General features: G+C 34.4%; 1 protein-coding gene across 3 annotated transcripts in view; it reads right to left on the bottom strand.

Moving 5' to 3' along the window:
• PRKACB (protein kinase cAMP-activated catalytic subunit beta) overlaps positions 1-13,460 on the bottom strand; it is a 112,915-nt gene that overhangs the window by 36,084 nt on the left and 63,371 nt on the right. For 2 of the 3 annotated variants that reach the window (XM_006086130.3, XM_006086125.3), the window contains exon 2: positions 2,536-2,597. In XM_006086130.3, the coding sequence (XP_006086192.1) occupies positions 2,536-2,597 (62 nt within the window). Of the gene's footprint in view, positions 1-2,535; positions 2,598-6,005; positions 6,015-7,046; positions 7,071-8,688; positions 8,713-13,460 lie in introns of all 3 variants that reach the window. The other variant, XM_023751785.1, reaches the window with a different exon arrangement.

Below are 13,460 nucleotides of genomic sequence, written 5' to 3'. Positions count from 1 at the left end.
TTTATTAACCATCCATTTAAAAATAATATGAAAGGCTACTGAAATTCCAAGTTATTGGTTCTATTTTTTCCTTTGAATAAAAAACGATTCGCCAAAACCGGTTTGGCTCAGTGGATAGAGCGTCGGCCTGCGGACTGAAAGGTTCGATTCTGGTCAAGGGCATGTACGTTGGTTGTGGGCACATCCCCAGTAGGAGATGTGCAGGAGGCGGCTGATCGATGTTTCTCTCTCATCGATGTTTCTAACTCTCTATCTCTCTCCCTTCCTCTCTGTAAAAAATCAATAAAATATATTTAAAAACAAAAAAAAAAACACGATTTAATATTTGAGAATTATATTGCAAAACAAAGCATAATAGTAATGGGAGGAAATAAGAGCTTCAGCTGAAATATTAAAGGCTATATTCCAATATATATTATTAGTATTGGACTTCTAACAAATTAGTTTCGTATTTTAATAATTACAAACTGACCAGAGGTACACTGACCAAGACAATCATGAAAGCCACAGTCTTTGTGCACTTGCAAATAACTGCAATGACTAGATAAGCTGAGGGATCAGAGTCCTCTCACTAGAGTTACCTCTAAAGAAAGCACCATTATAATTTCATTTCTATCTTTACCGGAGCTTACAGAACTAAGAAATAACAGCGTGAGAGATTCTAATAGCTTTCTCTCTGATGTTATAATGACCCAGGATTACCTAAAACAGCAACAATAGGAAAGAAGAGTTCCTCATGCCCACAAAGATAACCAAGAGTCAGAGTCCCAGAACAATAATCAGCCTCTTTTTCTCCTTGAATGGATGCTTTGTTACAAGCAAACATCTTTGTTTGGCTCTGACTATAGCATAGAAGCAAAGAATTGGAAGCATCAATCTATTGAATTTGTTGCTGTCACAACAAAATGAAAATTACTAGGAACAAATTATGTGCTAAATAGCAATAAGTAGTAATTGCTGACCCATTTTTTAATAGGTTTTCATTACAAAGATCTCCATGAAAATCTTAGAAAAATTATTTCCAGCCTGTACAGTGTTGAGCTTGAGAAAGTTGAGATGAAATAGGATTCTTGTATAAGCAACTGAATCCACTGTAGCTGGATTTCGTCTCCATTGATAACCATATTTTCATTTCAAATTTACAATGATTTTAAATTGCCATGAGATTCTATGTCAATGCAAAGAATAAGTCCTTCCAATTCTGACTGAATTACTTAAATTTATGAATTAACTAGAGGACTAATGCACGAAATTCGTGCAAGGGGCTTGGCCCTCGCAGCTGCAGCAGCTTGCCTCGGCCCTCACAGCCCCAGTTTTGTCCGGAAGGTATTTTGGAAGGTCGTTCGGCTATCCGGTTTAATTAGCATGTTATATTTTTATTATTATAGATATTTAATGTTTTGTTTTACCAACATAGATGGATTGATATGTTTAATATTAGCTCCCAACTAAACAATGAAAATAGACTTCATTAATAGACCACAGAACATCTCTTTTTGTTAGTCATTGCTTTTTATATAAAAATGCCATTTTCTTCACCTTCTTAATGTTTCATGTTAGATAATGTCTAACTTTCTTTTTTTTTTTTTTTAAATATATTTTATTGATTTTTTACAAAGAGGAAGGGAGAGGGATAGAGAGTTAGAAACATCGATGAGAGAGAAACATCCATCAGCTGCCTCCTGCACACCTCCCCACTGGGGATGTGCCCGCAACCAAGGTACATGCCCTTGACCGGAATCGAACCTGGGACCCTTCAGTCCGCAGGCCGACGCTCTATCCACTGAGCCAAACCGGTCAGGGCGATAATGTCTAACTTTCACCAGAGGATTATGTTTTAAATTATAGGTCACGCTCTAAATCTTGGTAATGATGGCATCTTCATAAAACATAACATTTATTTAATATTAAATATTTTTTAGTGAAAAACTTGAAAATATTTTTTTGTGCTAGCATAAAGGTTTTCAAAATTTAATCTACTATTAAAGTTCATTACTTATTTCATACCTTCAAGAGAGATTTTTTTGACAAGTATAGATGACTTTTTACATAGTTTTAGATCTCAGTTAAAATCTAAAGTACTTAAATTATATAAAATTTACTCCATCGAAATGTTTATGAAAGAATCCCTGTGTTTGGTATGTTATCAATAGCCAAATGTTTGGGATTAAGAATTTGAAACTGTACAATAGGGTCCCTATTTTTGTAATTAATAGAAATAATAAATATGGTAGCATAGGCATAAATCAAAATTACTATATTCAAAAATATCAAGAGTTTGTAGTAGCTTAAAATTAGTATCAAAATTTATAATCAGGTATTATACTGAAAATTAGTTCCTTCTCCAATTTAAGTATACATAAAATTATTAATAAATCAAAACAATATTATGACAAAAATTCCCACATTAACCTTACATTTATTAATGCTACGTGAAAATTAAGATTTCTGGAAGCAGTAAATTATTTAGGCAAGAATCATGATTTTACTTAATAGAGAATTTTTAAATCATAGAAAAATTGAAATATTCCTTACCTGAGCAGGATTTTCCCATTTTTTTAAAAAGTCTTCTTTGGCTTTGGCTAGAAACTCTTTCACTAAAAAAATAGAAAAAAATATTTTAAAAAATTTGTCTTGTAATAATTTCCATATTATATATAAATATCCGTGCTTTAAAAACACACACGTCAACTATGGTCACCATAAAACATGTATTTACAACATGATATACTAGAGAGCCATTCTGTTTCTCTAAATAAGAAACATTTTCTCAAATTTCTAAAAATCTCTAATATCTTGCTATATGGAGATCACTTTGATAATTCCAAATCTAATAATAAAAATCCTGTTCCTGAAGACATACCCAGAAGTAATGTAAAAAGGTTGGGACAATCTAGAACAAAATACTAGTAAATAAACCAGCAGTGATAGTTTAAAGGCCTTTATACATCAGAACTGAACACATCTGGAGAATGGAAACTTGTTGATTTGTGGAGTTTCAAATGTAATCGATTTTGACAAAGGGCTATTTTCAGGTATTGGAATTTATGTTATTAGATTTGTTTTTTCTCTACCACAGACTAACACTAAAAGAATACCCACAAAGACTTAAAACAAAACAGAACAAACCACCACAAACAACCAAAAAAACCCCAAAGAGCTTAAAAATCTCTTTCTAACTTTGGAGCAAAACTAAATGCCTGAACGACTAATACATGAAGGAAAGCAATTCAAAACCAGATGCTGATGTAGTGATGAATAGCCACATTATTTTATAGAGCTGTGGTTTGAAGTTTTAGATTTGGTACATGACAAATCATTTAAACAGATTCCTCATTTTCATTATCTTTCCACAAAGTTACTAGCAATGATTTCTGTTTACAAGCAACTTCATGTGTTTAAAAAGAAATAACAGAAAAAAATTCCAGAGAGGTAAGGTGGCATACACAATATGCATTCTTGTTCCTAGTTACGTATGCAAGCAAAACCTGACTATACAAGAAAAAAATATTTTAGTCTTTTGTTCAGAAAGCTTCCAATATTTCTCTGATACATGAATCTATAGATAAAGAAGAAAATAGCAGAAAGAAGTATTTAAATAATGTTCAAATAGTAAAAGGCTATGCAAACTGAACAAAGAGGGGCACACTGGCATTTATTTCAGATACACTACAGTGCTGATGATGATAGTGGTGGGTGATGGTGATGATAATGAAAAGGCAGAAGTGAGAGGCTCACAACTTCTTGAATAAGATAATCCAATAATGTAGTAGTATTAAAATAAGGCACTTTAAGGTACACACTGTTATTACCCTTTACCCCCAGTGTAGCACTTTTCCCAAAATGCTGCTACTAACCAAAAAGGCTATTGGCATTCTAAGCCTTTTGAGATCTCAAAATGGGATAACAGGTACCAAAAGCAGACATTATTTTACTAGTTTATATAAACTGTCATTTGTGTTTTGCTGTTAAAACACTTTCAAAATACCTATTTTAGAAAGTTTGAGAAAAATAATATTTAAAATTAGAATTTTCTCATTGTATGAAAATCTCACCCACCAAAATAATGAATCAAACAAACTGAATGTAATTATGCAAACTGATCTAATTTCCCCCCAGTCAAGAGGGGGGGGTGGGTTTGGGGGTGGAAAATTACATTTTCTTTGAGTTTAGGATGGTTGGAGTCATCCTAATTCTAAAAGTTAATGTACCAGTTGCACCTGGTTTTATAAGTAAGATTTGGGGGTGGGGGCGCGGATGGAGCAGACATATCTGCACATGGCACTGACTTGGCAATGACAGCTATAAAATAAAGAAAGAACATAATTTATTGCTAAATGCAACTGTAGCTTGTAAGAAACAACTTGTGATTCCCCAAAATATAACTGATTATTTTCTTGAAAAATATTTTTAGTTATCTTCTATTTATAGAACTTGCACATCAAGTTTCAGTACAAACTCTCTAGATGCCGGCCTGAGTGGAGATAATTGGAAGACAAGGAAGAGAATCAGAGTAAGAAAAAAACAATCCCTCGCATCCTGTTCCAGCTTCTCCCGTCACTTACTGCTACTGGATCTGGAGTTAAGGAAACCTAACTGGTCAAAGGAGAAGCAAAGCAGTATTGGCCAAAGGTGGTAAATTGAAAGAAAATTTCCTTCTCCCTGCTCGGTGAATGAGCTAGAGGAAAAACTTCTGCTGCTACTTTATTTTATTCACTAAGAGGATATTCAGGAAATTCTTTGACATATTCCTACTTTACTGTTAAGTAGCACTCCAGAAAGTAAATAATAGTTTTCATAAAAGTCTTAAAGTCATCAGGAATGGGTATGAATCAAAGATATTAAATTTGCCGAAACTGGTTTGTCTCAGTGGATAGAGCGTCGGCCTGCGAACTGAAGGGTCCCGGGTTCGATTCCGGTCAAGGGCATGTACCTGGGTTGCGGGCACATCCCCAGTGGGAGATGTGCAGGAGGCAGCTGATCGATGTTTCTCTCTCATCAATGTTTCTAACTCTATCTCTCTCCCTTCCTCTCTGTAAAAAATCAATAAAATATATTTTAAAAAAATATATTAAATTTGGGGAATTATTTCAATAAATAGATTCCCTTTTAGAGTAAAGGATAAGCACTAACTATAAAGTCAGTAAAGAGTTCCATGAAGAAAATGCAGTTCCTGAAGCACTGTTGGTCAAATAAGTATATATATAAACACATGAAATCTCTAGTTTACATGTGCATTATTTACACACAAAGATGAACATAGTTAACTCTTTGTAAAAATATCAGTAAACCAAACTACACATCTTATAAATACAGACACCGAACATAAAGTATTTCACAACATGCCGGATTATGAACAATGCAAACACACTAGGCAGTCGAGAACCACATGTATTGGCTTGAATTTTATTCTTTTTAGACAGTGGTGAATTTAAATTTCTAAATGCTTTTCTCTGGTTAGTTTTAAAATTTATATCCACTGATATAAGGTAATGACAGCTAATTAATAGATTAAATGGTGGAAGAGACAGCCAAATTCAAACCCCACAGCAGAGTTCCCTATAAAGCATAAACGTTCTCAATGTTTTGGGTTTCTTGTTTCTAATATATAACCTATGCCTACCTTTTACCATTTAAACCACTGTGATATCCTGAATCAGACAACCAGCTTTGGAGCTTGGTGCATCTGAATGAGGATGTTGGCTCTAATACTTCTCAGCTACATGATCATGGGTACCTATCTACAAAGCATCGGACAATGATTAGGGAGAAAATATCTCGAGGAAGGGTCTTTCTGCAAATATATTTTGTCCCGGACTGATGGATAATGTAGCAAACTAGGTCCGTACTACAAACATAAGAAGGACTACTCTCCACATATTAACTTAATTTCTTCTCAGAAGTGTACATTTCAATTATATTTATTTTCCAAATAAACGTATTTTCTCCCCAGTTTGTGTTATTTCAAGAGTCTATCACATTGCATTCTGAAGAAATCTGCCTACCAAAGGAATCTTTCTGTCACTCGGGGTTGGTGTGTAGGAATGTTACCCACATTCTCGAGATGAAGCAACTAGAAACAAAGTGGCAGTTCGTATGCATTCCCACAAGAACATGAACACGCTCCATTCTGATCACCCTCAAAACATCTCTGAATATGTTTATACATAGGACACAGTATAAAAGTTAGATTACAAAGTTCATTTTAAACATTAGGAAATTTATTAAAAATTCAAGTACTGCATATCTTTATTGCATGATATTCAGATACGTGACATTCATGTATATTCTTATACAATGAATAAGAGTGCTTTATTAATTACGCTTAGTAAACTTATTAGGTGTTTTGGGGTTCTGTGCTAAAGAAACTACATTACTGCTTATATAAAAAGAGCATGTTGCTAGTTATAGTATGCCGTTCTTCAATGCTTAGAAGAGATGATCATTCATGTTTTGTAAGAAGAGTTTAAAAATTACTATACAGATTACAACCACGCCAGATGTTGAGTTCTCCAGTCTCTTTGTAATAAGATAAATGCCACCTGCACCTTTTACACCTCTTTATAATAAAAGCACGGCATTATTTAAACTGTATAATGGATGTCAGAAAAATAGAAGGGACACAAACAGAAAACAGAACAAAATAGAATATAAACTTTCTAGGATTAAATACCCAATTAAATGCCAGCTGTTTTTTACTCAAAATTTATAACTTATCTTTCACAAAACATTCATACCCTAACTTATTTAATTTAAAGGGGTGGGTATAAATCGATATTCTGCTACACTGTCAACTCCCACTGCTACACAGTGCTATATTTGTTGTTTCAAAAATACCACTAAAAAACTGCAATATAAATCATTTCTATAGATAAAACAACATAAAGCTAAATAAACCATTTCCTTCATTAACTGAAATGTTTTATTAACTCAATATGCTTTATAAAAACACTTTATGAGGAGCATAACATCTTGTAAACAAACATGTAAAAAGCTCTAAAGGTAACTTTATTATTATTATTATTAAAAAGTATTTAGTTGCCTACCAGATACTTCTGGAGAGGAGCAAGCTTGTATCCAAAAAAATAAATTAAACAATGATTAAATGACACACATAAAAACAACATAGTAGCATGAAATCATCTATACACATTTTCCCAGAAAATTATTATACAGAAATAAAACAATAATGTAGGAACTCAATTATTTGGCTGAATACATTCAGATAGGACATTTTTAAAATAAATGGTAAAGAAGTAAAACCAATAATTACTGTTTAGTGCCCAAATCAATACCATTCTAACTACTAGCGAAACCTTTAACTCCTCATGGTAATGATGCTAATAATATTAAGTAATATATATCAAGATACATATCCTATAACTATTGCAATACCATCTCTGGACTTTTGCTATTTATTCAAAACTTTACTGAGGAAAGATACTCTGAAATTTAACACTTTAACTCCCTTCTGAAAGGCATTAGTGTCATTCAGGCATTTTACTTCCTTGGTGCTGGTTTAACAATCTTTTCAGCAACATGTATTGAGCACTGGTTAGTGGTGCCAGAAACTGAGCTAGACTCTGGGAACACTACAAAGAATAAATGCATCTCCACTATTTAAGGAGATGAGAAGCTGATGGGGAGATAGAACCATTATACTGGAATGTGACAAGGACAACTAAGAAAATTATAAGATTCTATATGCAAACTTGAAAGAGGAAATTCCTGGGTAGTAAAGGAAAGGCAAAATAGAGGACACAGCATTTGTGCTAAATCTTGAAGGACAGTTTCTTTGGCATTTGAGTTGACGAAGAAGACATTCCAGGCTGGGATGCTCTTGTATAAAAGGCTTGGAGGAAGAAGCATGGTTTATCCAGTAAATGGCAACCGACTTGTAATAGGTGCAGCCCAGGGTGTCAGGCTACAGCAGCAGTGGGAGGTGAAGTGTGTAGGCAAGCAGGTGTCCAATCATGGAGGTAACTGTTTGCCATGGTGATGCTTGTCAATGTGTGGGAAGGAACTGGAGTAAACGGAGTTATTCATAGTCGCTAGGCTCTATTTGTTCTGGGAAACAGGAGGCAAGATCACTTGCTAAGGAATAAGGGAGCCAGAATAAGGAGGGATAACTGCGGATTGGAGACCTGAATATTTTAAACCTTGATGACTACCTACCAGTATGTAGAGAATAAAGGAGGGGGCTATTCCTGTAAATTTTTCTATTATGGAAAGAGCAAGTGTTAGGCATTAAAGCAATTATATTTAATAGTATGGTTTTTTAAATCATAGTTTAAAGTTCTTACTGAACAGATTATAATTCATGGGCTCTCTAATCACTTTATAATTAAATTATTTCATCCTTTACTTATCAGAAAGCACAGAACAGGATGGAAACTGAGATAAATTATCTATAAAAATACCAAGTTCTATCAACAGAGAACAGTACAATTCCTTCCAAAACCTCTGCAAAGTGAAATCGTTTGTTTTCTGTACCCCTACTTCAAACACCCACCTCTTCAGAGTTCTGTATTTGTTATTTCTAAGAATACCCTCCCACACGCATGCTACAATACAAATATTTTCAGTAAACTAAATATAAAACATTCTAGTTGTCACAACATTCCTCATAAAAACCAAACATATAGCAAACAAAGTAACAGAATTATTCTGTAAAAGGTGGTTTCCTACCAGAGGCTTCTGATGATTTGCGTGCTTGATCGAAAAGAATAAATTAAACAGATAAATATCACATCCAATAACAGGCCCAGAAGAAGTTATCCATCCATATATGTTCATTAGTATATTTACACATAGAAATAGAATGAAAAATACCTGAGCATACAAATTCAAAAGTGTTTTATATAAGTATTACAACACATTCCTTGTATGTATATATATTGGTATGTTTGTATGTACATATATATGTATATATTTTTTAACCAACAAAACCCAATTCTAGAAATGTGTTAATGAATTATCATATGCTACCTCTTCAATCTGAAGAGTAACTCTATTCACTTTGCTGAAGGGGCACTTAATTTGCTCCACCATATTCAAACAAGTTCACTTAAAGCAAATTCACTGTAGCCTTAAAAATGATATTGGGTACAAAGACCTTTAATTGCTGTAAATGAATTGGTGCGGTCAAGTGGATGGGACCACGCCCACTTTTGTAGTTGAAGATATCAAGAAGTCCTGCACCAAACCACACATAAGTGCTTGGAAATGTAACAGGCAATAAAAGCTGCATTTCCTATTGTGACATTTCTCTTACTTTCCTTTCCTCTTCTTATGCTCTTTTTAATTGATTCTCTATCAAATCTTATTTACAAGTGAAGAATATAATTGACTAACTTTCAGTAAACTGTAAAAAAATATAAAAACTTTTGGTGAAACATCTATTTAAATGATCAAATTATAAAAAGAAACCACATTAACCTGACTAGTGTCTACAAGGACAGATGGATATACTAGGAATCCACAGTGTACTATACACAACTAATCACATGTACTTGCTTTCTCTCCCAACTCGCTCTCTATTAGAGATGCTGTGGATTTTTTAGGCCATCCAAGCCACGTTTGATTGGAGATGTTCCCTATAGGATTTTGTAATAAAAACTTAAACTAAAAAGACAGTCATAAAATTAATGACCCAGGCAATCTTTGAAATTTTCTTTGAAATGCACTTTACTTCCATAATTGTTCACTGAGGCTTTTTCTCAGAGGATTATCATATGTGCTAAAGATTTTCCCTTTGGTTCTAAATTCAAATATTCTGTCTTGTTGGCAGGCTGTATAGAACTAGGAGTGGATCCCTACATGATAGGGTATTTACATTTTCCACTGAACTAGATGGTAATTGCCACCATATCCTTGATGCTCCATATCCTCACAACATGTCAGACTCTCTAATGTTTGCTAATCCAATGGGTGTTAAATCATATCTTCTTGTTAAAGATCAGGTAAATATCTTTTTTTTTAAAGTTTTCTTTTTAAAATAGATTTTTATTCATTTCAGAGAAGGGAGAGGGAGAGAGAGAGATTGAAACATCAATGATGAGAATCATTGATTGGCTGCCTCCTGCACGCACCCTCCTGGGGATCTAGCCTGCAACCCAGGCATGTGCTCTGGCCAGGAAACAAACCATGACCTCTTGGTTCATAGGTTGAGGCTCAACCACTGAGCCACACTGGCTGGGAGTAACTATCTTTTAGAATCTTTTTTGTTTTTAAATCTCACCCAAGTATATTTTTTTCCATTGATTTTTTTTATAGAGAGTTGAGGGGAGGGAAAGGGGGGAGAGAGAAAGAGAAACATTGATATGAGAGAGACACATTGACTGGCGTCTCCATACGACCAGGGCCAGGGATTGGGCCTGCACCCAAGGTATCTGATAGCCTTCAGTTCATGGGCCAATGCTCTAACCCAGCGGTTCTCAACCTGTGAGTCGCGACCCCTCTGGGGGTAGAACGACCCTTTCACAGAGGTCGCCTAAGGCCATCGGAAAACACATATATAATTACATATTGTTTTTGTGATTAATCACAATGCTTTAATTATGTTCAATTTCTAAATATGAAAATACATCCTGCATATCAGATATTTACATTATGATTCATAACAGTAGCAAAATTACAGTTATGAAGTAGCAACGAAAATAATTTTATGGTTGGGGGTCACCACAACATGAGGAACTGTATTAAAGGGTCGAGGCATTAGGAAGGTTGAGTACCACTGCTCTAACCACTGAGAAAAAACGGCCAGGCATAGAATCTTATAATTTTCCCTTAAAAGTCTTATTACTCTTTTAGTGGATTTATGATTTATTCATAGGTTCTTAGAGCTTTGGTTGATACTGTAAAAGGGAGATTTTTAAAAATTACTGTTTGTTTGTTGCTGATGTATAGTACACTGTTGATTTTATATATTGATATTATATCTGACAATGCTACCAGATTATTAGTTATAAAATAACATTCATATATTCTCTTGAATTTTCTATATAGACAATCACATATCACTTGTAAGTAATGACAATTTTGTTCCCTCCTGTCTTTTTCTTGTCTTAATGTACAGGTTATGGCTATCACTACAGAAACAGACAATGAGCATTCTTTTCCTATTTCTAAATTCAGAGAAAATGTTTCTAATTTTCTTTTTCCACCCTTTACCTGTAAAGCTATACTAGAGTCAAATAAATTTAAGAATATCTTCTTGTTTTCAATTTTTTGGAAGATTTTGTACAAGATTGAAATTTTTGTTCTTTGGATATTTCCCAGAATTTGATTGTAAAACAGTCCAGTCCTGATTTTAATAAGCCTGAGTAAGGCTTTTAACTGATTACATCTTAAATGGGTGTAGTTCTAATCAGTTATTTTAAGTCTTTTCCATGAATTGATCCTTGGCTCTCATGTATCTTTATTTCCTATTACGCTGATTTTTGCTAATGCCTTTATGAAATATTTTTCTTCTTTTGATTAACCACACTGTGCTTTTTACTCTTTGTTTACCTGAATACTTACATTGCATCATGAATATCTTTCTCCTTTAAAATTTTTCACTCAAAAAAATTTTTGTCTCTACATCCATTTTAGCTGCACCCTAAAAGTTTTGATGCATAGTTGAATTTTAAATTTATATTGAGTTAATTCTTGGCCTGTGAGTTATTTGAACTTTTAAAATTCAGAGATATAATATTTGTGTGTTTATTTAATTATTAAACTTAATTGCTTTATGATCAGATACCATAGCCTGTATATCTATTCTGTAAAATATTTTTGATATATTTTTTAGTTGTACTATAAATTTTGTAAGTGTTCTATATATTTCTGTGTATTCTCCAATTACTGGATGAGAATTCTCTCTACATATATCTATAAATCTTATAGCTATAATTTCTTCCTCTAAATGGGTCCATTTGTGTTATATATTTTGAATCTCTGTTAAGAGGTACATACAATTTTTTCTCTTAATTTATATTTCTTTTTTATGTGATTATTCATTTTAAATGGTAATTTGTGTATAACAGTTCTACTCTCTGATATTCCTGAGAGGGTCTGATCTTGTTGAATCTGCTGAATGTAATTTATGTGTGTGTGTGTGTGTGTGTGTGTGTGTGTGTGTGTGTGTTGATTTGGGATTGTGAACTCAAAGTCCAGGGGGTCTTCTCCCCTCCCCAAATATATCTTTATTGATTTCATAGAGGAAGGGAGAAGGAAAGAGAGACAGAAATATCAAGGATGAGAGAGAATCACTGATTGGTTGCCTCCTGCACGTCCCACACTGGGGATGGAGCCCACAACCCAGGCATGTGCCCTACTAGGAATCGAACCGTGATCTCCTGATTCATAGGTCAATGCTCAACCACTGAGCCATGCTGGCCGGGCTCCAGGGGGGCTTTTTTCTGAGAAACCTGCAGGGCTTGACTAGAAGATGCTTTCTATTAGCTTCTGCCTGGCATCCAGTGAATGTTACTAGCCTGGGACTCTTGTAATAATGTATTTTATCTCAGCAATTTTCAACTGCTGTTGTGTGTGTGCTGCAAGAATTGTTAAATCATGCAATACATGACTATTTATTAGTAGTTAGGGGCACCGACCTCTTTTCCTTTAGATTGTCAAATTAAAAAATGGCCATAGCCAATACAACAATAGCCACCTGGTGTGAATGAATCAAAATTATACATTTTTTTTCTTCTTGTCAGATCAGCAAAAAATATTTTTTGGGTGTGCTGAAGATTGTAATAATTAGTTTAAGTGTATCACTGGATGAAAAAGATTGAAAATCACTGCTTTATATTATTGGCAATTCTGGACCACACAATTAATACAGATTAAAACCCTAAATCTACTGGAGGAGAGGCAATTGATCACAAACTCTCAGGGCAGGCATCCCACACACATGAATGCACACCCCGCCCCTGTCCCTTGGAAGCCAAGCCAAGAAATACAAGCTTCCTCATTTTCTCCCAGGGTCAGCAGAGAGGTTTAATTTCTAATCTATTCTCTTACTGAGGCTGCAATCCTTTGAGGATCCTAGCTTTATAAAGGGGTCTAAGAAATCCCTCGTCGAATGGAGCAAAGAAGTTGTTTTCTGTCTCTGTGAGGCCATTTAACACCAAAGCCCTTTGGTTACCAAGGTACGAAAATCTCCTTGGAGTAGTCAGGTATGCTCCCTCTTACAGTTCTGGTTTCACCTACCATTTCACTTTTTGCCCACTGGGGTTTTTTATTATATTCTTGTAAGTTCAGGTATTCATTTAGAGCAGTGGTTCTCAACCTTGGCTGCACATTAGAATCACCTGGGAATCTTTTTAAAATCCTGATTTCTGGGCCTCATCCTCCAGAAATTCTGTTTCTTTGTTATTTGGTGTGGCCTCACCCCATAACAAAGAAACAGAATTTCTGGAGGATGAAGCCCAGAAATCAGGATTTTAAAAAGATTCCCAGGTGATTCTAAT

The sequence above is a fragment of the Myotis lucifugus genome, unplaced genomic scaffold, assembly GCF_000147115.1.
Source record: "Myotis lucifugus unplaced genomic scaffold, Myoluc2.0 scaffold_25, whole genome shotgun sequence".
Lineage (NCBI taxonomy): Eukaryota > Metazoa > Chordata > Mammalia > Chiroptera > Vespertilionidae > Myotis > Myotis lucifugus.
This window is presented reverse-complemented; position numbering and strand designations above follow the sequence as displayed.